The 26,968-nt window shown below is 39.5% G+C and overlaps 2 protein-coding genes across 5 annotated transcripts in view; both read left to right on the top strand.

Moving 5' to 3' along the window:
* The first annotated feature begins 1,758 nt into the window (after window positions 1–1,758).
* On the top strand, window positions 1,759–2,982 carry LOC143882927 (uncharacterized). Its single transcript, XM_077386306.1, has one exon. The coding sequence runs from the start codon at window positions 1,759–1,761 to the stop codon at window positions 2,980–2,982; it is 1,224 nt and encodes a 407-aa protein (XP_077242421.1).
* Window positions 2,983–9,491: 6,509 nt separating this feature from the next.
* LOC143885284 (mechanosensitive ion channel protein 1, mitochondrial-like) overlaps window positions 9,492–26,968 on the top strand; it is a 79,576-nt gene continuing 62,099 nt past the window's right edge. The window contains exons 1-4 of one of the 4 annotated variants that reach the window (XM_077389377.1): window positions 9,492–9,824; window positions 13,043–13,461; window positions 14,014–14,546; window positions 22,598–22,875. In XM_077389377.1, the coding sequence (XP_077245492.1) occupies window positions 13,198–13,461; window positions 14,014–14,546; window positions 22,598–22,875 (1,075 nt within the window). In that variant the 5' untranslated portion in view covers window positions 9,492–9,824; window positions 13,043–13,197. The remainder of the gene's footprint in view (window positions 9,825–13,042; window positions 13,462–14,013; window positions 14,547–22,597; window positions 22,876–26,968) is intronic. The other 3 variants (XM_077389376.1, XM_077389379.1, XM_077389378.1) reach the window with 3 other exon arrangements.

Raw genomic sequence — 26,968 nt, 5'->3', positions numbered from 1 at the left:
TTCCCAAACCTCTAACCCCAAGGAAATTGCAGACATCTTTCTCAATCACTTCATTAGGGTGCTGAACAATGGTAAATCCCAAAACCTCCCCCCTCCAAACCCCATTAGAAGACTAACTGCTGATCAAGCCTCCTCCCTGTCAAAGGAAGTCACAAAAGAGGAGATTAGAGAGGTGGTGTTCAAGGCAAACAGGGACAAGTCCCCAGGACCCGATGGTTTTAATGCAGCCTTCTTCCAAACTTTCTGGTACCTCATAGAACATGACTTCACCAAAGCCATCCAAAACTTCTTCATTAAAGGCACTTTGCTCTCGGAGATCAACTCTACCTTCATTGCCCTGATCCCAAAATGCCTTGAGGCCTCCACCCCTGAAAAATTTCGTCCCATCTCTCTTTGTAATTTTGTTTATAAAACTATAACAAAAATTTTGGCAACAAGATTAAAGTCTGTGATGGATTCCCTCATTCACCCTGCTCAGTCAGCTTTCATTCATGGTCGGCTAATCCAGGAGAATATCCTTCTTTCACATGATCTCCTTCACAAGTTTCACACCCACTCATTCCCTAGAACTATGTGCCTCAAGTTGGATTTAGCTAAAGCTTTTGACAATGTGAATAGGAATGCTCTTCTGGAGTTCATGGAGAAGCAAGGATTTGATGATAAGTGGTTAGGGTGGATTTCTGAATGCATAAACAAACCATCTTTCTCTATCATTATCAATGGCTCACCCCATGGCCACTTTACCTCCTCAAATGGCATAAGACAAGGAGATCCCTTATCCCCTCTTCTCTTCTGCATCACCATGGAGATGTTATCCGTCTTCTTTGAGGAAGCTCTGAATCAAAAAAGGATTACTTCCCCTTTTTCTAGAGGTAGCACCACCATAACCCATCTAATGTTTGCTGATGATCTAATGGTTTTTGCAGATGGGAATATTTCCTGTGCCTCAGAAGTGCTTGATTGTCTGTATAAATTTTCTATTACAACTGGGTTAGAAGTGAACAAGGTCAAAAGTGTAGCCTTTTATGCGGGTCTGGGTGTCTCTCAAAAAAGAAGAATTTCTCATATGCTTCAAATAAAAGAAGGCAAGCTTCCAATCTCCTACCTGGGCCTCCCTCTCATCTCTTCTAGGCTCTCTGCAAATGACTGCACTCCTCTCATATCGAAGATCAGAAAACGAATGCAACTTTGGTGCTGCAAGAACTTAGCTCAAGCTGGAAGAATTGAGCTTGTAAAATCAGTCCTTAGCTCATTCCATATTTACTGGGCTTCCTCATTTGCTCTCCCCAAAGGTATCCTCAAACAAATCGAAAAAATCTTCAGAGACTTCATTTGGGGTGGCCCTGACTGCATCAAAAAAATTCACTCAATCAGCTGGTCTGAAATGTGTAAGCCGAAAAGTGAAGGGGGGCAGGTATCAGAACTCTGGAAGATATTTGCAGGGCTCTGCAAGTCAAGCTGCTCTGGCACCTCCTTCAAAAGAAACAATCTCTGTGGACAAACTGGGTTCAAAACAAATATGTCAAAAGGAAAAATATTTGGACTGCACCAATGCCGTCAAAACCTTCCTGGGGAATCAGAAACATCTTCAAAGCAAGGGAATTGGCAAAACCTTTTATTTGCTATCAAATTGGGAATGAAGAAGAAGTTGATCTCTGGGATCAGCCATGGCTTCCAGCTGGAACGCTGAGCTCTCTCTTCCACAGAAATCATTCAGATTACTCCCTCAGTTCTCTAAATCTCCTTTCTGACATATGTATGGATGGAATTTGGAAACCCCAGCTCTACAATCCATCCCTCAGAGATGAAAAGGCTGTACTTAGTCAGATTATTCTAAGTGATGATGAATGCAATCATCCCATTTGGAAACCAGCCACAGATGGAGCATACAACACTAAAAGTGGATGGGACACACTTAGAAATAAGACTCCTAAGCCCCCTTGGCCGCCAACCATTTGGTACCAGGGCCACATTCCCCGTTTCGCCTTCACTGCATGGAAGGCCATGCACAACAAGATGCTCACAAAAGACATAATCAGGTCTTATGGCATTATGATTGACCCAATCTGCTCTCTCTGCAAATCTGAGCCTGAATCTGTGGATCATTTATTCTTTAGGTGTAGTTACTCAGCTTGGATCTGGAAAAATCTTCTCGGGAGAGCTGGTTATAGAAGAAGGCTGAGACTCTCCCTGCTAGAAGAGGAAGAATGGGGGAGACTTCACAGCAAGGGAAAAGGTCAGGTGGCAACTACCCTAAAGCATTGTTTCTATTCCCTAATCCATCATCTCTGGACTGAGCGCAATCAAAGAATCTTCCTATCATCGAGCACCCACAAGAAATACATCCTCAGATCCATCCTCATGGAAACAAGCACCAAGATTAATGGAATGAATATCTATGACATTCCCACTCAAAAGAACCAAAAAGTTGCAATGCACTTCAACCTCAAACTCTCCCCAAAAACAGCTGAGCCAAGAATCTGTTATTGGATCCCTCCAAATAACCTGGAATTCAAGCTAAACGCAGACGCCTCCTTGGAGCCTGAAGGTGGCGGGATTGGAGGCCTTATCCGTGGCTCCCATGGGCTGTCCCTTGCAATGTTCTCGGAAAATGTTGCTAAGCAGGAAATCTTTGAGCTCGAATTTGATGCAGTTGCTAAAGGATTGGAGCTCTCCATTGCCATGGGCATCCAATCACTGTGGATAGAATCTGATTCAATTTTCATTGTTGATATTATTAAGGGGACTGCCACTGTTCCATGGACAAAGAGAACCCTGTTGCGCAAGATAAGAAATCAGCTCCTCCTCCTCCACAGTTGGAGAATCTCCCATTCATGGAGAGAAGCAAATTCCCCCGCGGACTTTCTCTCGAAGAGAAACTGCCCCTGCAAAGGGATCTTCACTGATCCCTCTTTGGCCCCCCCATCCCTCCTCAAGATCATTGACGAAGACCGAATTGGAACCCCCTACACCAGGCTGTAATCTTCTTTTGTATCTTTTTTGTTCTTTTGGTTTCCAACGGGATTCTTGCATCCCTTTGAGACTGTTGGCTTCTAAGCCCCCCTAATTGTTTCTTACATTTTTTCTTATCAATGATATCTGGTAGGGGTCTTGCCTAACCCCAGCTTACCTATCAAAAAAAATAAGGAGAGAGAGAGAGAGAGAGAGAGAGAGAGAGAGAGAGAGAGAGAGAGGTCGGGATCTTCATCTCAATCTCTCAAAATCCTATCTTTCCTAAACTTATTATTAGGAATTGAAAATAAGAAGAGAGAGTTGTCAGGATTTTCGTCTATATCCATCTCTCAAAATCCAACCTTAGATAAGAGATAACAGTTACTGAGTAATAAGAGAAAATCAAGGAGATTCAAGGAGATTTTGTAGCTACTTAATTATAAAACGGTTTAGCAATAAATGAGTAACTTTCTTACTTTTTTGGCGGAATTTGGGGGAAAACTCATTAAGAAGAACGATTACCATATAGCATGCAAGGTAATCTGGTGGTGAATCTTTCCTTTCTAATTAGGCTTTAGGCAATAAACGTGGAATAGGAAACGTAGTGAGAGAGAATACTGGAATACCAACATAACGATTGTTTTTTATTTTTTTAGTTCTTTCGGAAAATTCTAAGTGCTACGTTAGATTGAGACTGGATGGGGGGACTGTCCATGTCAGCGTGAACAGTGAAACCCCCATCCTGCTATATTATAATAGATTATCCAGATCGAGGCGATCGCTATATGATTCGAGAGTAATCCCTTGAGGACCCAAATCATGTAGTAATCACCCATATTTTGGGTAATACTAAATGATTTCCCTCATTATTTCATTTTCTTAATTCAAAACAGGGATAAGTTTAACCATAATAAAGGCAAAAAAGCTAAGGTTTTTGCTAAAGTTCTTTAAAACTGATAAGTCAAGTCGAGAGACCGAGTTTGCCCGAGCATAAGGGGTGCTTAACACCTTCCATGAATGTAATCATATCCCTTACTCAGATTTCTGTCAAAATCATGCCTTAAAACAGAGTAAATTACGGGTTCTAAGCCCTAACCTAAATGGCGACTCTGAGATTCTCTTTTCTGTGAAATTCGGATCCCAATCCCAAGTTCACAGAAAATGCAGACACACACTAACACCACCACACGCATGTTTCCACCGCGGCGAGACGTGGCGGCCGGGAACGGGCCACCACAGACTGACGACTCTCCTAGGGACATGCGATATAGCTTTAGAGTGACTTGAATTGGCGGATTTTCAGAAATTTAGCAAAAAAAAGTTAGTTTTTCCACCTTTATTACAATTAAGCTTAAACCCTAGAGCTGTGCTCTGGGGAAATCATAAGTTGCGAATCCCCCGCAAGTCACGGTTACTCCTCACAAGCAAAATAAAGGAGGGAATACATTTACTTTCTGTATTATATACCTGCTTCATTTTTTAGGATTGCTTGAGCTAATGCTCAAAATTGCCACCAATTGCGCAAAAATGCCCTAGGAGGCACCCAGGGATTCCCATTTATATTTTGTCACACTGCACACACCATATTTTGAAAACCCCATTTCCCTCAGGAGTTACTAGCGCTCGGTCTGGGTCAGTGGCCGGCAGGATGTCATTACCTGCTTGTTGTTGACTACCCTCGGGTGACTTGGATCCAATGAGGCACCCTTGTGGCTAGATTTTGTCCAAGGACACCCTTCAATTTAGCATCCCTCATGTATAATTTAGTATTATATTACTCGTTAGCCAAATAGAGTTTTACACTACTGACAAAATATAGCAAATCCCTATTATAAAATAGCAAATACAAACATCTTAAATTTTGGTTTTAAATTCTAGTCTGATTGAGTTGGGTTTTCTATTTGAATCATGCTCAGCCTAAATCTAACACAAATTTTATTGTTCAGAAACTTCAGTCCTACTCTAACCTAAGGCTAACCCAAACCAACTGAAATGTGTTGGGATAGTTAGATTCATGCTAGCAAAGCAAAAATTTGCAATTTTTTCAAAATATAAATTTCATTTCCCTTTTCCCCAGGATATGAATATTAAGGGTTGATGTCTCAGCTAACTTGGCTCGCAAATTCTGCAGAAATATATAACGGGTTCGCAACTGATTTGATCTCCTTAGAGGGAAGATCATCCTCTTGATCCACTTCGAGGGAAGGATCAGTCCTCCTTCGTGCACAAAAACAAAATTTCTGGAGAAATAAATTCTTCATTGATCAAAGAAAGGTTGCGTACAAAGTTATTTATAAAGAGAAATCACACTTTCAACTTCATCTAAAACTCCTAACAAACCAAACTAGATACCCCTTATCTCTAACACTCCCCTATCCATAACAAATAATTAGAGAGAAAGTAGCACAAAATATAAACTAATTAATTTTAGGGAAAACTACTATAAACCCCCTAAATAAAAATGTATCTACAAGATTCCCCCAAAAAATTTTAAATTACCAATGTTTTGTTTTTGTGCTTTAAATAGCTTTTAATTTGTTCTTTTACCCATTTTACCCTTGCCCCTTAAAATCTCTTCCTGTGTAATAAATCGTTCGAAAATCTCTCTCTCAAATAAAGGCAAGATCTTATACAGTGTAAGACCATATGATCCAATATATTTCAAAAAGTACTATCCGGGCCACACTATAGAATTATCCAAATTGTCTGTTTGACGAGCCACAACATAAATAGGTTGTGGCCCCAAAATCATTTCCATATGATGATCCTACCCCTCCGATCTATAAAGTAACACCATATTATTGATACCTTTATAGATCAGGGGATGGGATCATCCTATGGAAATATTTTTTATGCCACAACCTATTGACGTTGTGGCACAGCAAATGGACGGTTTGGATTGTCCTATGGTGTGATCCATACAGTACTTTTAAAAAAATAATGGATTATACGGGTCTACACCATATAAAATCTCATTTAAAAGAAAGGGAAAGAGAGAAATGCTGCCTTTATTTGAGAGAGAGAGAGAGAGAGAGAGAGAGAGAGAGAGAGAGAGAGAGAGATTTAAACAATTTAATGTGAAAGATTTTAGGGATTCCTACATTATCTATAACCAAGGGTAAAATGGTTATTAAAAGCTATTTAATGAACAAAAAGGGACAATTGGTAATTAAGAAAAGTTTAAGTGGGGTTCTTGTGAATATGTTTTGATCCAAGGGGTTCTAGTAGTTTTCCCTTTATTCTACTAGGTGGGACCCATTTATGCACGTAACAAAATATGTCATTAGAAATTGTTCAATCTATGAGTTTTTGGTCTACTGAATACATAGGCCATTCTTCAACATTTCCTTAATCATCGTTATTATTGATTAGATCACTAAGATCAACCCATCATCTTGATTTCTATCCAATGACACATTTCAAAACTGTTTCAACCATTGGAAAGGGTTGTTGCTAGACACTAAATTTCCCGAGGAAAGACTTCAATGAGAGCAGTTCAATACTGATCTTGAACTTGATGCGGATTTGAAGGTTCGTTGATCTACAAACAAACCAACCTTGTCTTCTTGCCTTCTTATCCTTGTATGGACAAACAAACCTCCGCTTCTTCAACAACAAAAAAGTATAAAAGAAGGTCTCAAGAAAACTCCATAATATGAAGCAATATAAAGGAAATTTCAGTTTATTTGCAAGGCAGCAACTGACAAACTTGCATACATTTTAAGCTCCCTCTTTTATGTGGATGAAAATCATAAAGATTGTTCCAGTCGTTGGCGTTGAACAAGTTTTTATATTTTAACTATTATTTTCATCATTTTATTTGTACCCTACTTTTTAGGCATCAAATCTCACCCGTTTGGTGTGTTTTTTGTATTATTAGAAATGTTTTTCGATTACCTATCTAATGGGCCCAAGATCACATGATTTGGATGTGTTTTGAGCAAATCATGAGTGGTTTTAGGAAGGGGTATAGGTCAAATACGAGATTACTATTTTTGGTAAGTTTTTATCTTTATTTAGCTTTGCTTTAGATTAGATGAGTGGTTAAAATTAGTTTTTACTTTAGGTTATCTTCTAGGGTTTTTTTTCTTATAAATATATCTTATCAAAGCAATGTAAGGAGACTTTTGAATATTGAATAGAATTGAGATTTCTTTTGAGAGAGCTATTGTGGCTTGGACTTTTTCTTCTCTTCTCCTCAAGGTGGTTTGGAACCATCTTCTCTCATCTCCTCTCCTTTATTATCTTCTATTTCTTCAATCAAATCAGCACAAAGAAGGTTAGTAAATCAAATTTTCTTTTTTTCTTTGTTCTTGAACCCTAAAATACAAAATTCCAAAATCCATAGATCTTTCTCGTTCTTCAAGATCTCATTTCGAGACTTCGAATGATTGTTTTTATGATTAAACCTCAGCCTAAACACCCAAGAACAGTAGCTTTAAATCCCTTTTGCAGCTAATTGAAAATTAGGACCATTTTCAAGCCCGAAAACCCTTTTTGAACATCCCTAGCCTAAACGTACCATCAAATCAGAGCCTAAACCCTAGATTAACCTTTCTTTTACCTTCTAAACCTTAACCTAAAATTTGGACAGCAGTATTAAACCAAAATCTCAGATCTGCCAAATTAGCAAAATACTCCTTCAACCCAAAACTGGACCGTTTTGAGCCGTTTACTGCTGCTGGATATATAACTTGTATCTACCTATACAAGAAACCAGCCACATTCAACCTTTAAATGCCAGATCAAAATAGGTCAGTATACTCAATTGTATTAAAGAGAATAACCTAATGCCAACATAAAAACATATAAGATTGAAGCAAGTTGCACGCCCATGACCGCTCAAGTCACAAACATATGCTACTGTTCCTTGTCTGTTGGCATTTGGCTGCTTAGACTCGAAGACCCAATAGATTGATTCTGACAGGGAATTGCTTGGGGGAGTTTTTTGTTTCTAAAGATGGATGTGTAGAAGCTCGGCCTCAGGGAATGATGAATTTGAAGGCACATCAAACAAGAGATCTTGATCAGAACTTTCGTCAGTGAATTGCAAAGAATCCAGCATCATGGAGCTTGTGTCTGGTGGAAAGGCAAACATGCTACTTGGATTGAAACAAGAGATTTCGTTGTCCATGTCCTTGGTGTCATGGCTTGCTCTTTTTCCCACATCACTAGAATTCAGCTCAGGTGCTCTCACAGAAGGAAGATTCCTGCTCCTGTACTTACACACTCTTTTTGGGCTTCTCATCATGCCTTTTGGCTCTGGAACTTAAAATATCAATCGAGATTAGTTAACACCATATTTTGACAAAGAAAATTGGGAAAAGAAAAAGAAGCACCCAATGCGCGTTCAAAGTTCTAACATGCATAGTTGTTAACCCGTGACTCGACTCATGACTCAATTTCTTAATTTTATGACTCGTGGCTCCACTCGACACGTGACTCGTGGCTCCACTCGACACGTGACTCGTGGCTCCACTCGACACGTGACTCGTAAGAGTTTTTTACAAGAACAAAAATTTAATTGAAACAATATAATTATATATCAAAAGATGAAGCATGTAAAAAATATAACCCAATAGCACATAGATAAAGCAATAAGCCAAAAATATAAATAACCATATGCTTGTAACTTGTACGTACAAAAATAATTAAGTTCTAAGTTCCAACTTCCAAGTTTTCAACCATCAAAACAAGAAAGCCTAGCCCAACGACTCGACTCGTAAGAGTCTTATTTTTTTGAGTCGACTCCCATCAACTCATTCGAGTCATCTGACGATTCGGACGAGTCTTCAATAGAGGCTAGTCACCCATGCAACTCGTCTCGAAAACCCACCGACTTGACTCAACTCGGGAGTTGACTCGTACGAGTCGTAAGAGTTTGACAACAATGCTAACTATGCAGTGAGCTATACAGACGAGTGAAGATATTTCAACAAAGAATAACATGTGATATGCATATCTATAACTGCCATCAAGCTTATCTATATAGCAGATTCTTATTAATCTTGGACGCCGATTCATGGGTGGTGCATTCATAGATCTCCACTGCTGTGGAGCGGATATCGCTAGGGTTGGCAATTTTCACCCGTAAAAAATGGGGATCCGCCCCGCCTTGCCCCGCGCGGACGGGGATTCCCCGCTTTGAGTGGGGATGGGGATTTAAAAAAGTCCTGGTGGGGGGGGGGGGGGGGGGGGGGGGGGGGTTGGGGATGGCTCTGGCCGTCCCGCCCCGATTCAATACCTTGCTTTATACCATTATCAATACATAATTGCATTGTCAAAAAGATTTATACTTTAAAATTTTCAAATCTGCCATTTGGTTTTTTGGTACGGGGCGGGGATGGGGATTAGATATTCCCCGCGGGAACAAGATCCCCCGCCATCCCCCGATTCTGTAGGGGTTGTGTGTGGCTTTTGGTTGCCACGTCAACAGAATACTTTGTTTGCTTGAAGGTAGAGTTTTAAACTACCAGGAGACTACTTGGCCAGTCTCCTTATTACTGGGTCATATCCGGCCGCAAACAAGCAAAATCAAAGAAAAAAGAAAAAAGAAAAAGAAAAAAGAAAAGAAAAACACTTTGAAAAGGGAGAAACTAAATTGATAGATGATCTAGCATCAGGTCCATCCACGTGGTGGCTACGTAGATGAACGGTAACGATCAGTATACACAGGTGGGCCCCACATAGCCTTCAGAAGTGCCATATGTGATATGTCTCTTGCGAGCCACATTGCCTTTTAACTTTGCCCAAAGTTGGCGAGTTCAAAGATCCTCGGTGTCTGAAAGTAGAAAAGATAGAGAATTCGTTTTTCTTTCTTTAATACCCGACCTTGGAGCACAAGTTTCTTTTCATCCCAGACATGCCACAAGGTCAGTTACTCTTCCATCTAAATCTCTAACCCTAATGTTCTTATCTTTTCTGCATTCGATTTATGAATTCAAAGATAAAGACTAAAAAAGCCCTTTGCAGTCATTCCTGTTCTCTATTATATACAATAAATCTTTATTTTGTGTACCCATTTGAAAAGTATTGGATTCAATGCGATCTAGTTTTGAAATCTTTGATCTGAAATGCATATGAGGATTCTCGATTTGCCAATACTATAAACACCCAGTGAGTTGAATAAGTATGATTTTCAGAAAGTAGTAGTTTTATAAGGGCCTGAATCGGCGTGTTGAATGATATGAGCATATATCGGTGAGTCGCCATGACTCATTCTATATGCATTTATGAAATTTGGGCTCTTAAAAGATGGAACTGAAATGGGTTTTAATTCTCTTTCTGGAATTTGCTTCATTATGTGTTTAATACTTTAATTTTTACTTCATGGGTCAGAAATTTAGTTCATAATCAATGTGCTGAAGAAGTGTGTGACTTAATGGGAAAAAAAATCACTGTGATTGCTATTGTTGAAATGGAGAAGAAAACAAAGCTTGATTACTTAATTCAAAAATTGTAGAAGGGAGATTACATAATTGGGTAGAATGTGGAGATAAGAGTGGAAGATTCATGCCCTTGAGAACTTGAGTAAGGATAAATTGTATAATTTCTGACTGTAGTGCATGTTTTTTATTTATTGTGTCTTCTTTTTAGTTATTAGAAGATCAATTTGTAGTGGCTGCTTTTGATCATGAGCTTAAGTCACAAGCCCATGAGTTAGAAAGCAAATATGTAATACAACTGATAAAACTGAAACAATTTGAAGGAAATGTTCACTACCAAAGGATACAAGGTCAATAGGCTGTCACGAAAGCAAGAAGAAAACAAAGGAGACAACAAAAATAAAATCTACAACTCTACAAGTGATGCCACACAACAACATTTGTACAAGTAACACCAAAATTTGGTATACCATCGGCATTATAGTTTTCTTCATGATGCTAGTAAAAAAAATAGTTTTCTTCATGATGGATAGGGTGAAGGAACTTGCAAAAAAGTACCACAAAAATTGGTATCCTCTCAACTCTAGGAGTGATGTGATTCTAGCACTTTTCATCTTAAATGTCCATCATTTGCATACCTTTTCATATGTTTTCTTTTCATAATTTTACAGGATTTCCACCGAAATTTCCATCCGAAACCGACATGCTTCTATTTCCATCACAACCGAAACACATAAGGAAACCAAAACCTGAAACCTTGGTTCTGAGGCTACAACGGCTTTCATCGTTCCCACTGTGAAAAGCATTGTGATTTCCATGCATATTGTACCCTTGTTGGCGATGAAACAAAACTTGTCAGCTATTTATCAGGCCATGGTTACATTGCATGCCTATATTTGGTGCTCATACCATGTGGGCTTATGGCATGCCTGTGCAAACAGCCAACAATTCATGCTAACCGTGCACCCTTTCATCTTGTCAGTTGTAACAGCCTATGCAATAAGTAAGCATTGTTGTTGTGAGGCCACACAAGCTTTTAGCATGCCTCTGCAATATGCCTTGTAACAACCATGGTTTTAAATTTCGGCCGAAATACCGAAATTTCGGATTTCGGTTGGGACCGAAACCGAAATCACAAAAATCTGAAATTTTGGCTAGGTCCCAAATTTCAGCATTTCAGCTAAAATTTCGGAAATTTCTGTAATTTCGGTCGAAATTTCGGGAAAATGTTATTTTTAAGTGTTTTTCCAAAATTTCGGTATATTAATGAAATTTGTTTATTTTTTTATCGAACTTTGGCCAAAATTTCGGTTTCGGCTATGTCCAAAACTGAAACCGAAATTTAAATCCATGGCGACAACTCTGCATGGGGCTGCTAAGCATGGTTTTAAATTTCCATCTAAATTGACACGAAACGGCCAAAATATTACTGTTTCCATTCCCACCGGAATGCATACCGAAACCAAAACTTTAAGTGTATTAGTGATATACTACATTAGTATGTGTTACATGATTATATTTATATCGATTGCATGTGAAATGTGGTGTATGTATTGTGTTTAAATATTTATATGAATTTACATGTGAAATGTGTATGCGTTAACTGATTGACATGTGCGACATCGCATTTCACTAGGTCTTCAATGTTGTTAAACCATTATGCGTGTTGTTTTACCTATGTGATGGCTTTTGAGTGTATATTTGTGCTTATTGTAGCACTTCCTAAAGTTTCCTTTTAAATGTCCACCATTTGCATGTTTCTAAACATTTCTGTGATTTTATGTGATGGTGCCTGTTAGAAGCCATAAATGGTTGTTTGTTGTGCACTTCATTCTCCCAAGATGGTTAATGCATGTGATAGGTCACCAAACATGGTCCAGCCAAAGCCCACTGAGAGGCCCAAACCTTTCCCATTTTTAGTGCTATTACCCAGGCCTGACCCGTGAGTTTCTAGTGTGGGCCCAGTCTGTAGCAACAGAGGCAGTGCCTTAAAAGCTTGTTTAGCTACATATCAATATCACCTTAGCATCCCTACTCTCTGCTCTTTCCATTCTATCATTTGTGTGCGTCTTCACTTTCTTTATTGAGTATGGGTCGGGGGATGAGAAATTGCAATACACATGGCTAGAGGGTCACCAAACATGGTCCAGCCAAAGCCCACTGAGAGGCCCAAACCTTTCCCATTTTTAGTGCTATTACCCAGGCCTGACCCGTGAGTTTCTAGTGTGGGCCCAGTCTGTAGCAACAGAGGCAGTGCCTTAAAAGCTTGTTTAGCTACATATCAATATCACCTTAGCATCCCTACTCTCTGCTCTTTCCATTCTATCATTTGTGTGCGTCTTCACTTTCTTTATTGAGTATGGGTCGGGGGATGAGAAATTGCAATACACATGGCTAGAGGGTCACAATAGGCAGCTGATGAAAAGGAATCCATCAACTTATTTCTCTATTCATTCTCTTCAATAAATTGTTTCGTGCATGATTATGAATACAATGTTTTCTTCCTTTCCTTTTTGTTTTCCCCTGTTTGTTTGCTAATCTGTTGTGTTTATAATTCTTTCTTTTTGGATCTTTATTAACTACTGTCTCTTTTCTGATAGCTAAGAATTAGTGACCTTACATTGCTTCCATGTCTTTAATATTGTACTTATTTTCAGTTTCTGGTCATTGTAATTAATCTGGATATTGGCTTATTTCATTTGCAGGTTGTGAATTGTTCAATTGCCCGTGTGTTCCAGAGTGATCAAGAAGCTGACATGTTTCCTTCATGTGCGTAAATTGTGACTTTTAGTGGATATAGTAGTGGGGTTCGGGACTGGAAAGAAAGAAGAGGGGGGGTTGTAGTTTAGAATTGTTGATAATGATTGGAGTTGGTACTCATATTCTGAAGTCATTTTATGCTGGAGCTAAGCTTATTTCTAGGTCACAATCTTTTCAGTCATATGGTTCTTGTAGAGACTTATCAGAGTGCACACGCCAGTTTCTTCCAACATCACCTTGTCTAAATATATTTAATAGATATTCCGTAAAAGGCAGGCCCTCCCGGGGGAACACAAGGGAGGCATCAGTTGCAATGTTGCTGTTTCCATCACTTGTGGATATTCAGTATTGCAGAACCACTTCTGTAAGTACATCTTTGTGAAACAACCAATTACTACAAAAGCTCAAGCTGTTGGAGATGGCGTTATTTATTCTATTATACTTAAACGCTCCCCTCACGTGTCCCCCCTCTTTTCAGGGTTGGCCTACATGTGGCACATGTGGGGCCTCTGTTTTGGGTTAGCCATTACATGTGGATTTTTAACACCAGGAGTTTTGATCCCAGGACCTTTGCTCTGATACCATATGAAACAACCAATTACTCCAAAAGCTTAAGCTGTTGGAGATGGCGTTATTAAATCGAGGAATGATAGAATGAAGGGCGCCCTTGCAAAAATCAGCTTCAAGGGCGCCCCTATTGGTTGATTTATGCAAAAGTGCATTTATGGTGGCGCCGAAAAAAGTGGAAGGCGCCTAAAAAAGTGGAAACCACGTTTACTTTGCAGAAATCAACCAATTAGGGGGTGTTGGGGTGGGGTGGGGGGCTTGAAGCTGAGTTTTGCAAGGGCGCCCTTCATTCTATCATTACTCTATTTGTTCTTTTATACTTTAACAATCTTCATCTGGATGTTTACAGAATAATGCATTGAGAAGAGATACAATACACTTTGGAAGCTCTTTCGTTCCCCTACGCATTACCGGTATGCCCTTTTGTCGAGCATATTCATCTCATACTGGTAGAGAAGGTATTCGGGACGCACAAGTTCCGGCCACAGCTAGTGGAGGAGAAAATACTAATGTTGGTGGAAGTGATTGGGTTGATAGTCTTAAGCTTGCTTACCAGTCTTCTGTAGATGCCGCGCTTAATGCTAGCGAAAAGGCTAAAGAGGCATATGAAAAGCTCAAGCCTTATATTATGCAAATGGTTGATTTGCATCCGCAACAAGGAGACATTATCATTCCGGTTGGTGGAACTGTCTGTGCCGCACTATTGGCTTGGTTAGTCATGCCCAGGCTTTTGAGGATACTTCATAAGTACTCAATGCGAAGTCATATTGCATTAATATCTGGGAATTTACCTCGGGAACAGGTTCCATATGAAAGGAGCATTTGGGGTGCTTTGGAAGACCCTGTGCGATATCTAATCACCTTCATGGCATTCTCACAGTTGTGAGTTGTTTCGGAATGTTAGCTAGTCTAACTATTATTGCGATCGGATTACTTCGTTTGGATCTCATAATTCATAATTTTGTGTTGAATGAATTCTTTGGTTTATTCGAAAACATATAATTTTTTCACGCATATACTGAATAAAATCAATATGTTAGTTATATAATTCTCTTTCCATTTTTTCCATAAATTTCTCTACTTTCTATTCACAATATTACCTATGCATCTGTCACAAGTGGAAATACCGAAAATGACTATTTTATTCTCATATAATAAGCAAAGAATATACCAATAGAAATAAAATTTCCCCCTCAACCTGGAGCATAAATGTGACCCATGTGCAGCTTGGAACAAATTTTCTCAAGCTACCATGATCAAGAGATTTAGTAAATATATATCTGCCAATTAATCCTTTGACTTCACATATGGAGTAGATCTCTGTTTACCTGGAACCTTTTCCCAAATAATGACAGTCTACTTCGATATGTTTAGCCTCCGAATTACTTGCTATATTAGTCTCTTGGTTGTCACCAAAATTTTCAGAATCTTCAACCTTAAAACCCATCTCAATCAGCAGTTTTTAATCGCATTAAACTACAAGTAGTTTGAGCCATTGCCCTATAAACTTTGCAGTAAACGTATCAACCACTCTCTACCTTTTACTTTCCAAGTTTCCAATTTTCTCCAACAAGTGTACAATACCCACTATTGGGCTTGAAAATAGTGTCTTTACCTAGAGAAACTTTGTGGATATCATAATATGTGATGGATTGCTCGCCAAAGCCACTGATCACTTATCAAAGAATGTGAGAAAAAGTCTTGCCTACTGCTCCTATACCTAATCCTTTATACTCTTTGTAATTCTTCTAATCGTTGTCTCTTTTAAATTGTGAATCCTATATATTTTTCCGTTAAACGTGTTTTCTTCTTAACTTTTTTATACGAAAGTATAGCTTGTATTCTTTTAATAAAAACCCTAGCTCCTTCGACTGTCTTAATTAAAACTCGCTTTGACCGTCAACCCTCAAAATTTTCATGAATATATATGCATATACATATATATATCTATATCTATATCCATATCTATATATATAGGCTATTGTAAAGGCGGTGGCAGCTAACGAGGACTAAGAAGGGACCAAGCAAGCGACTCGACTCGCTAAGCTTCCACCAAGGAAGGGGCAAAGAAAAGGGCTTCCACAACAGCCAATGGCAACAACTCCGGGAGGGCTGAGTGAAGCACTCCGATCACTTTCAATGTCTTTTACTAGTTACCAGCTGTAAAAAGGTTATCACAATTCCCAAAAAAGCTCTCACAAGCTAATTGAATAGTGAAAGACAAGGTGAGTTAGTGCAATTATCAAAACATGTTAGTGCTGATATCAGTTGCATATATATTATATATATATATATATATATATATATATATTTAAATTTTAATTTATTTAAAAATTACTGAATCCATGAATCCTACTTTTTGGGATTTGTCGAATCCAACACCTCGAATCTGTATCGGATCCCGACATGCCTATCCGAATCCATGCAACACAGCTCCGTAGATACAGGGTTCGTTTGGTGGCACAAGGGTACAATCATGAGTATGAGTTCGGCTATGAAGAGACTTTTTCTTCATTGGAAAAGATTACTACAGTCTGTATTCTCATTGTCATAGCTTCTACATGACCATGGTCACTTTTCCTTATGGATGTTAAGCGTACATTCTTGCATGGTGATGTCCTCATGATAGTATACATGACTCCTTGTCTCTCACTTCCTTCTCATCCACCACTAGAATGCAAGTTGCCACTGCATACATTAGTACTTACTCGTGGTTGGATCTCCCTTTCATATGTTCTGTCATATCAGTTGGTGGGTATATATTTACAAATGGCTATGACACGCACACGACATACCTTTTTGGTTTGCAAATTGATGCTATATGATCCAAGGTTTAAAATTTCAGTTTCGGCCAATTTTGGCCTGTTAGAATATGTAATATGCCTGAGGGCATAGTTGACTTTGGACGTTACATTCCTTTAGTATAAATACATGAGTGAGGGGGAGATCTCTCCAACTAACATCTTTCTCTGGGGACTACCATAGCTCCCCCCTCATCATCTTCTTCCTCTTCCTCCCATCCCTAACCTTAATCCCGTCGCCACCCCCCCACCCTCCCATGTCTTTTTTTCGCTGCCACCCTCCCCCCCCTCTCGGTTTTAACCCCCCTCCCCCCTCTCATCTTCTTCAACTCTCTCCAACTCTCTCCAACTCACATCTTTCTCTTCTCATTCTCTCTCGGGACTACCATAGCTCCCACACCTCATCTTCTTCTTCCTCTTCCTCCCATCCCTAACCTTAATCCCGCCGCCGCCACCCCCGCCCTCCCCCCCAAGCTTTTTTTTTTTCGCCGCCACCCTTCCCCCCTCTCGGTTTTAACCCCACACCCCTCCTCCCCATTCTCTCTCTCTCTCTCTATATATATATATATATGTGTGTGTGTGTGTGTGTGTGTGTGTGTGTGTACCAACAAAAAAAAACCCAAACCCTAACCCTTATGTCCTAAATCTTTCCAATTCCTCTCTTCTTTCTTCTTTGTTACTGTTTGGTACTTTGGTATGCGTCTTCGTTTTCGTGGCTTCTATGGCCTTTTCTCTCGGATCTACTCTCCCTTTTGGAGTCGTACCATGACTCTTTGTCCTTTCTAGTTCTTTCTATCACACTTTATTTATGTCGTTGTTGTGGGTGTTCTATTTCTTCTTGTCCTTGTTGTCATGGATCAACCCGTCATTGAGGATCCTTCTACTGGCCTGACGGGTACGACCATAGTTGTAAATTTCGTTTCGGTGGCCATTTCGTTTTGGCCATCGAAACGAAAATTTGAAAAATTTCGGACAATTTCGTTCGAAACTTTTCGGTAAATTTTGTCAAATTTCTGTAAATTTCGGTCAATTCCGGTCAATTTCGATAGAATTTCGGTCGATTTCGGTCAATTTCGGCCGAAATCCGGAACGAAATGAAATTTTTGTCATTTCGTTCCGGTTTTCGGCCGAAACCGAAACGATTCGTCCATTTCGGACGAAACGAAACGAAATTTACAACTGTGGGTACGACCCACCAACCCACCGCCGGTTATCTCCTCGTCTAGTTACTCGTCTCCTGTGGAGGGTTCTTTCCCTTAGATGACCACTGCTAAACTGGATGGGACCAATTATTTGTCGTGGAAACTTGCCGTTGAGACATATCTCGTTGCTCGGGGCAAGGTTAGTCTTATTTGCAAGGATCCTCCCTTGTCAACCGATTCTATCTATGCTCGTTGGGAGTAGGAGGACGCCTTCATTCGCATGCTCCTTTGGCAGTGTATGACTCCTTCTATTGCTGCCACTTCTTCCCACATCGAAGCAGATCTGGGATCATACTGCTCTACTGTATTCTGGGGTTGACAACCTCACTCGTATCTGTGTCACCTATTCTGAGTGGATGCGCCTACGCCGTGGTGATATGCCACTTGCTGCTCACTATGGTCAATTTGTTTCCCTTTGTGTGTTTATGCCCTTCACTTCTGATATCGCCTTCTTCCCCGCCAGCGAGACCAGCTCCGAGTTGTTCATTACCTTGATAGTCTGGGACCGAAGTTCATCCATCTTCACCAGTAGATCATTGGCTCTGGTTCTATTCCCTCCCTTACAGAGGTATATTCTTGGGCTCAACAATGTCTCAGTGATTCGTCACCAGTGGTTTCCGCCGATAGATCTGCTCTGGCAGCCTAGGATTCAGAGAGAGGGCCATCATATTGACATTTGTTACATTCTTCATCCCGAGCTTGGTCAGGCTTTCTCAGCGCACCTGACCGGTACAGGTTCTTCTGAGATTCCACCGTCCTCCACTACTGCTACCGTGTCAGTCGATGATTCATATACTTTATCCCATGGTGGCTATGAGGAGTTTCAGCATCTTCGACTGAGTACCTGCCCACCTACTTCAGGCTTTGTCCAGCCAGGTAGTTCACCCACTACCCTCTTCTCTAGCTTCGGGTCATGGATTATTGCTTCAGGAGCCTTGAATTACATGACTGGTAACTCTTCTCAGCTTACCTTCTTTAGATCTTTTCCATCTGACTTTCAATCCATTATCCTTGCTGATGGGTCCATTACTTCCATCACCGGTGTTGGTACTATTTGTCCTCATCCTAGTCTTCCTTTGTTTTCAGTTTTATGTGTACCTCGATCTCCATTTAGTTTGCTTTCTGTTAGTCAGCTTACTAAAAGCCTCCATTGCTCTGTCTCATTTTATCATTCTTATTGTCTTTTTCAGGATCTCTCGACTGTGAAGACGATTGGATCGGGTTGTGAGGTGGATGGGCTATATCGTCTTGACTGTCGGCTGCCTACTGTCTTGCATAGTTCTGTAGATGCCTATTAGTGGCACTGTCGTCTTGGCCACCCATCACTTTAGCGGCTTCAGCAGACGCATCTTGTTCCAGGCCCTATTTCATCCTTTTAGTGCGAGTCGTGTGAACTCGGGAAGCACCATCGTGTGTCTTTTCCTTCTCGGGTCGTTAGTAGAGTCTCTAGTCCCTTTCAGTTAGTCCATTCTGATTTTTGGGGACTCTCTAGGGTCGCGTCTTCAACTGGTTTTAAGTATTTCATTATCTTTATTGATGATTATTCATGTATGACATGGTTGTACTTGCTTAAAGATCGTTCTATGGTCTTTGCTTTTCACACTTTTCATGCTGAAATTACAAATCAATATAAATGCAATATCCAATGTCTACGCACAAACAATGCTAGGGAGTATTTTTCTGGCTCGCATGGCTTCTAGGATTATCTGTGCACTCATGGGATCATTCATCAGTCCTCGTGTGCATACACCTCTCAACAAAATGGTGTTGCTGAGAGGAAACTCCGTTATTTACTTGAGGTTGCTTGCACACTACTTTTTCAGATGCGGGTGCCTAAGACGTACTGGAGTGATGCCATCCTTACTGCATGCTTCTTGGCTAGTCGCCTACCCTCATCCATCCTTCGTGGCGACTCGCCCTTTATAGTTTTACATCCTAACTAGGAGCCCTTTCCTCTCACCCCCTGGGTCTTTGGCTGCGTCTGTTTTATACATCATCTAGGTCCAGGTCGTGATAAACTTGACCCTTGCTCGGAGCGCTGTGTTTTTACGGGCTACTCTTGTACGCAGAAGGGATATCGTTGTTACAATCCTCGCCTCCGTCGCTGGTTTGTCTCTGCTGATGTTATATTTTTTGAGTCCGAGTCCTTCACTCAGGTGTTTGACCCTCGCCCCTCTCTTCTTAACACAGAAGTTTCCCTTCCACTTCCGGTTCTTCCTGACTCAGTTGTGGTCTCACCTGTGCCCCCATCGGCACTATGGGTCCACCATATGTGGATGCTCTCCCTGTTACCGCTTCAGCGCTGCCTGTTCATCCAGCTACTACGAAGCAATATTAGCGACGGCGACACAACATTGAGCCAACACCGCCTCCTCTCGAGCAGTCTTTGTCTCAGCCGGTGATCCCGGTCTCTCCTTCTTAGGTTTCATCTCTTCCTTCCTCGATTGAGCTTTCTGATTCTCCTATTGCTTCGCGCGTACGTTCTCATTCCACTGCGCATCCTATATCTCATTTGTTTCCAATGATTATCTAAACCCTGCCTTCAAAAGTTTTGTGTCTTCTCCGTCTTCTATTTCTTTAGCGCAATCTGTGGCTGAGGCTCTTGCACATCCTAGATGGCGTGAGGCTATGGAGCTACAGATGGGTGCCCTTCACACGAATCAGACTTGGGATTTGGTTCCTCTACCTTCTGGTGCTCACCCTATTGGCTGTGGATGGGTGTTTTCCATTAAATATTTGCCAGATGGTACTGTTGAGAGCTTAAAGGCTCGCCTGGTTGCAAAAGGATATACTCAGACTTTCGATGTTGATTATATTGAGACATTCTCTCTAGTTGTAAAGATTCCATCTGGTCGTGTACTTCTGTCTCTGGTTGCGAATCATGGTTAGGCCCTGTATCGGTTGGATGTGAAGAGTGCCTTTATCCATGGCGACCTCACTGAAGAAGTGTATATGGAGCAACCTCCAGGGTATGTTGCTCAGGGGGAGATGTCGTCCTCTGTGTTTCGCCTTCGGAAATCACTCTATGGTCTCAAACAATCTCCATGAGTGTGGTTTGGGAGGTTCAGTGAGGCAGTTATGCGTTTTGGCATGAAACAATGTGTTGTGGACCATTTGGTTTTTAGTCACCACTCTTCTGCTGGTTGTATTTTGTAGATCGTGTATGTTGATGACATTATCATCACGGGCAGTAATTCAGGAGGTATACAACAATTGAAGATCTTCTTACAAAAAGAATTTTCCACCAAGGATCTGGGTTGTCTCAGGTACTTTCTTAGGATAGAGGTAGCACATTCTTCCAGAGGCCTTTCTCTATCACAAAGGAAGTATGTTTTGGATAATTAGAAGAGACATGCAATCTTGGAGTTAAGTGCCCATGGATCCTAATGTGAAACTTGTTCCAGAAGAAGGAGACTTGTTGGAAGACCTGGCAGGTATAAAAGATTGGTTGGTAAACTTATATATCTCACAGTCACTCGCCGAGACATATCATATGCTGTAGGGGTAGTCAGTCAGTACATGAGCTCTCCACGTACCTCTCATTGGGCTGTAATAGTCCAAATTCTTAAGTACTTGAAAGGTGCTCCAGAAAAGGGTCTGTTGTTTAAAACATGGTTTTAAATTTCGGCCGAAATATTTCGGTTTCGGTGGAAAACGAAACGAAATTCACAGTGAGTCGGAAAAGTACCAAACTTCGGTAAAATTTTGGTGAAACTTCGGTAAAATTTCGGTGAAATTTCGGAAATTTCGGTGAAGTACAAAATTTCACCCAAAATTTCGGAAATTTCGGTGAAACGTTTCGGTCGGTGAAATTTTTACAAGATTTCGTCCTAAATTTAGTACTGAAACCAAAACCGAGATTTAAAACCCTGGTTTAAAAAGCATGGTCATATGAAAATTGAAGGCTTTTCTGATGCAGATTGGGCTGGATCTCCAGCAGATAGGAGATCGGCTACTGGGTATTGTACCTTTGTAGGGGGTAACCTAGTGTCGTGGAGAAGCAAGAAGCAAGATGTCATAGCCAAGTCCAGTGCAGAAGCCGAATATAGAGCAATGGCACACACAAGTACTGAACTCATTTGGCTTCGCTCACTTTTATCTGAGAGCTCTGAGATTGGTATTGCTCCCTCTTCTCCTTCGCAGTTGTAATGTGATAATAAGACTGCAATACACATTGCTACCAATCCAGTGTTCCATGAGTGCACCAAACACATTGAGTTGGACTGCCATTTTATTTGTCAGAGAATCCAGAAGGGAGAAATACGCATTGTGTTTACTCGTTCAGTGGATCAACTAGCCGATATGTTTACAAAGTCACTAAGGCTAAATTGAGTGATATTTGTAACAAGCTAGAAATGTATGATACATTCCAGCTTGAGGGGAGTGTTAGAATATGTAATATGCCTGAGGGCATTGTTGACTTTGTACGTTACATTCTTTTAGTTTAAATACATGAGTGAGGGGGGAGATCTCTCCAACTCACATCTTTCTTTTCTCATTCTCTCTCAACATGGCCGAAATACCGAAATTTCGACCAAAATTCACTAAAAAAAAAAATTTCGTTAAAATCCGAAATTTTTGCTGAAATTTCCGGCCAAAATCTAGGCCGACACCGAAATGTGTACTATCGGCGTCGGCCCCCGCCGATATCTGAAATTTCGGTTGAAAATTCTGCATTTCGGCCGAAATTTAAAACCACGATCTGATCCCGAGCATCAACCATCAATTTGAGGGGGAGTGTGAAATTCAGCATGAAATCTATCTTATACTATTACATGGAATTATTGCAAAAACTGCTCAGATTGTGATTCCGTGTATTCTTCAAGAGTAACTGTTAAATGCTTCACACTGCTCCTTGCTAATTTACGTGTTTCCATATTTACGCTTCCAATATTTGCTTGATTTCTTTCTTTTTTTTGTTCATCTGCAGAGCTTCATTAATTGCACCAACCACTATTGCATCTCAATACATCGCACAAGCTTGGAGGGCCGGAGTTATTATTTCATTTATCTGGTTTCTCCATAGGTGGAAGAAAAATGTATTGACTGGTGCTCTGGTCAACCGAAATATAACAGGACTTGATCTAGAGAGGTTGCTAGCTTTAGACAAGCTCTCATCTATGGGTCTACTTGTTCTAGGGTTAATGGCTACAGCCGAGGCCTTTGGTGTGGCCGTGCAATCCATCTTGACTGTTGGTGGCATAGGAGGTATGCTTTACTTTGCTTTTTATCCTTAAAAAAATTGTAGAAGATTAATGGATTGGATGGGTTTTGCCTCTAAGGCTACGTAAATGAATTCTTTCCAAAAAGTTCACGGACAAGAAAAGTTATTGTTGCCAATGGGTTTTTTGCTATGATAAGAATGGAAGCATGAATGTTTAGCTTGCCTCTAGGTATGGAAGCATGGATTAAACATGCTTAGATTGTCTCCAATGTGCCAGCATCTTCCAAACTTGACTTGAGAAACAAGTTGGTTAAGTAGTAGGATTTTTTTTATTGAGGTTATAATTTTCTTTACATTTGTTAATGTATGTTCCTAATACTTTGCACCTATCTATAATAAAATTTTAATTTTCCTTCATGCTTTCTGAACTCTCACTTTAGCATCCAATATCAAAATTAAAATTTCAAAACTGCCACTATCATTTTCATTTCATTTTCCCTATCCAAAATGTCTTTATCTTGCTCCAACGAAGATAGTCTTCAATTTTCATACCAACTACAGTACATATAGCTCCTATTTTCTTCCCAACTAAAATACATATTCAACTCTATGGTGAGGCATGTTTTTGTCTCCCTTCCTCTCTTTTTGTCTCTTTCAATATTTTGCTAAAGGTTAAAACATCTTTTTTTTTTTGAATGGTAAGGTAAAACATCTTAAGAACTTACTAATAGGAAAAGGTAGGTGGCTTGTGGAATCTCTCCATATTGTTGCTCCGGCAATCTCCAAGGTTTTAAATTTTGGTTTTGGTATGCATGCTGGTGGCCACGGAAAGAGAAGAAGCGTGCCAATTTCGGTCATATATTTCATTGGAAATCCTGCAAAATCACGTAAGTTTATGGAAATGGATGCAAATAATGGAAATTTAGGATGAATCTATAGGAAATGTTGGAATAAGCACAAATAGACAGTTAGAAACCATTACATAAGTAAGACAACCATCCATAATAGTTTAGCACGATCAAACATCTAATAACATGTTTTTTCGTGCATGTCTGAAATAGTATGGTCCTTTCTTAACTGAAAATTATATATGTTAAAGTATAAAAGATAAATAACGCCTTTCTCCAACAGCTTAAGCTTTTGAAGAAGTTGGTAAGTTAACATGGTATCAGAGCCCTAGGGTTTTTGATCCCTAGGGAAACCGCTTAGCCTCCATGTTCTCCATTCCTCAACCCTAACCTCTTTCCTCATCTTCATCTTTATCTCTCCCTAACCCCTTCCTCATTCTCATCTTCATCTCTCCCACGCCCTAAACCTAACCCTAACCTTCCCCATAGTCTCGAGTTCAAACCTCCTAAATAGCAAAATCCACATGTGATGGTCGGCCCAAAGTGGGACCACATGTGCCACGTGTTTGCCAAGTGGGCTACACGTCCGGAGAGTGTTAAAGTATAAAAGATAAATAACGCCTTTCTCCAACAGCTTTATCTTTTGGAGAAGTTGGTAAGTTAACAGTATACAACCACATATACATATGCTTCGAATCAACACAAAATTTAGGAAAAAAGCCGCTCCATTTTTTACTTTTGTAGTGAAAGTAAAATATAATGCAAAAGTACAATATAAAGATGGTAATTTAAAAGATTTTTTAAGAATAATAATAAAATAATAAAATTTTAATTTTTTTTGACTTCGCTTATCGGCATATCAAGTAAGAAAAAATCATGTACAAAAACATAGAAGCTATCATCCATAAATTATCAGTATTTTTTTTTGAAAATGTAGTTTCCCCTATTTTTAAAGGATTTTCTAATAAATATAAATAAAATAATTAATTTTGAAATAAAAAATTCTCCCTCAATTTGTATGTTAAAAGTATAAAAGATAAATAACGCCTTTCTCCAACATCTTAAGCTTTTGGAGAAGTTGGTAAGTTAACATGGTATCAGAGCCAAAGGTCTCGAGTTCAAACCTTCCGGATAGCAAAATTCCACATGCGATGGTCGGCCCAAAGTGGGACCACATGTGCCATGTGTTTGCCAAGTGGGCCACACACGTGCGGGGGAGTATTAAAGTATAAAAGATAAATAATGCCTTTCTCCAATAGCTTAAGCTTTTGGAGAAGTTGGTAAGTTAACATGGTAAATTAGGCTAGAAGTCACATATGGTAAGATTAGAAGCTAAGATGCAAATATGATTAGTTTTTATTCTAACATATACTTTTTTCCAATTTTGAAAACCCCAAATCAAATCTATGAAAAATGGAAATTGATGTACTGATCTATGTGCAAATACATCAAACCAATAATTAATTGATGCATTTGCTTTGTAATTGAAGAATCCAGCAAAACATAAAATAGGTAGTTTACTAAGAAAAGTGTGAAAACCCGAGCTCCTCTATGCACTTTGTTCGAAAATTTGACTTGTCTGAAGTTTTTTAAGTTTTTCTTTTTTTAAGTCACATTCTTTAGTGGTACATTTTGGTGGACTTAACTTAAATGTCACCGAAATGTCGAAATCTATACATGCCGACCGAAGGATTTTGTTTCAATGGGGAAGGAAACGGTAACATGTCTGTCGTTTCGTGTTAGTTTTGGCTGACATTTAGAACCATGATCTCTATTGTTCATGTGTCACATGTATTATGATTGGAACTCATCAAGAGTTAGGCCTATCATGAACTTGCCAAGGGTCAATGATCGTATTGAACACATGAATCAAACAATTCATTAGAATACCATTCAGTGTCAAATTCTAGCCTTGGATTTTTAAATTTCTATATGTAGGCCATTAATCGGGTGTTTAGGATCATTTGGTGGGGCAAGTAATATGTGTAATGGAAAACTATCAATGAGTGAGAAGTTTGGGTTTTATATGGTTTTGGTCCAAAAAGAAGAGTAATAAAATGGCTATAAAAAGAACATAGAAAAATAAATGACTCAAGAGTTTGGGTTTATTAGAATCTTGACTCAAGGTCAATGTTTTAAATTTCGGTTTTGGTGTTGGTTTCGGCCACCACCGAAACGTTTTGGTTTCGGGCCGAAATTTCGGCCGAAATCATGTAAAAATATGATTATGATTTTGGTTTTTTTTAATTTCGACTGAAATGTCTAAAATTTCGGTGTCAATTTTGGTTCTTTTGGTGAAAATTTCACAAATTTTGGTGGAAATTATAACATTTCGGTGTACATTTTTAAATTTTTGGTGGAAATTTTGTAAAAAGAGTCAAAACATGAAATTTCTAATTAAATTTCGGCAAAATTTTGGAATTTTAGTGAAATTTCGGTAAAATTTCTTCGAAATCTTGTAAAGAAACGACTTCATGTGAATTTCGTTTCGGTTTGTATCGAAACCGAAATATTTTGGCCGAAACGAAATAGCCAAAATTTAAAACCATGCTCAAGGTGGAGGTCGCACAGTTAGTGATCATTTGGTGTAGGTGAAAATTTTCTTTTCGAGCCGTTGGGGTTAAGGATTCAAATGAGATGGAGGTTTGGCATTAAAGAAGAATAAAATTAGTGATGTCTCATGCTAGGAGATCCTATAGAGAAGATTTTACAAATATTTCCTCTACTAAGGTCTCTTTTCAGCATAATTATGAGGATGATTTTTTGTCTAAGACCCGATAAAAGAAGAACTTTGAATAACTTTAGATATCATCCACAAACAAAACAACAATCGTGAAAAGAATGCTTTCTTTTCATTTATAGGAAACATTGTTTCTGTAATTAAGGTAATGCTAGATTTTTTCTTGAAATTATCGAATTTAACTCTCCCGTCATCCATCAAATTGGTTAGAAAATTTCATTATAGCAGGAATTGAGTTAAGTACTATTGAAGAGCGTAGAAGGGTATATTGGTCATTACGTGTATATGTCGAGGGTATTGTAGTCTTTGTACAAGGTTGCCCTACTTTGGGCCTATATATGCATCATTTACATGGGAGGACTCCTAGGTAGAGAATCTCTCATCTTCTCCCTCACTCTTATTCATCTTCTCTTGCCATTCTAACATGGTATCAGACCCAATTGATCTAATCCATTGAAAATCAAAAGAAAAGGAAAAGGAGAGAAGAAAAGAAGAGTTCCACGTTTTCTTCTCCATCTCTCACATAGCCGCCTTACCCTCTCTGTTTTT

The sequence above is a fragment of the Tasmannia lanceolata genome, unplaced genomic scaffold, assembly GCF_043159265.1.
Source record: "Tasmannia lanceolata isolate RefF3 unplaced genomic scaffold, GAP_Taslan_0.1 ptg000008l, whole genome shotgun sequence".
Classification (NCBI taxonomy): Eukaryota; Viridiplantae; Streptophyta; class Magnoliopsida; order Canellales; family Winteraceae; genus Tasmannia; species Tasmannia lanceolata.
This window is presented reverse-complemented; position numbering and strand designations above follow the sequence as displayed.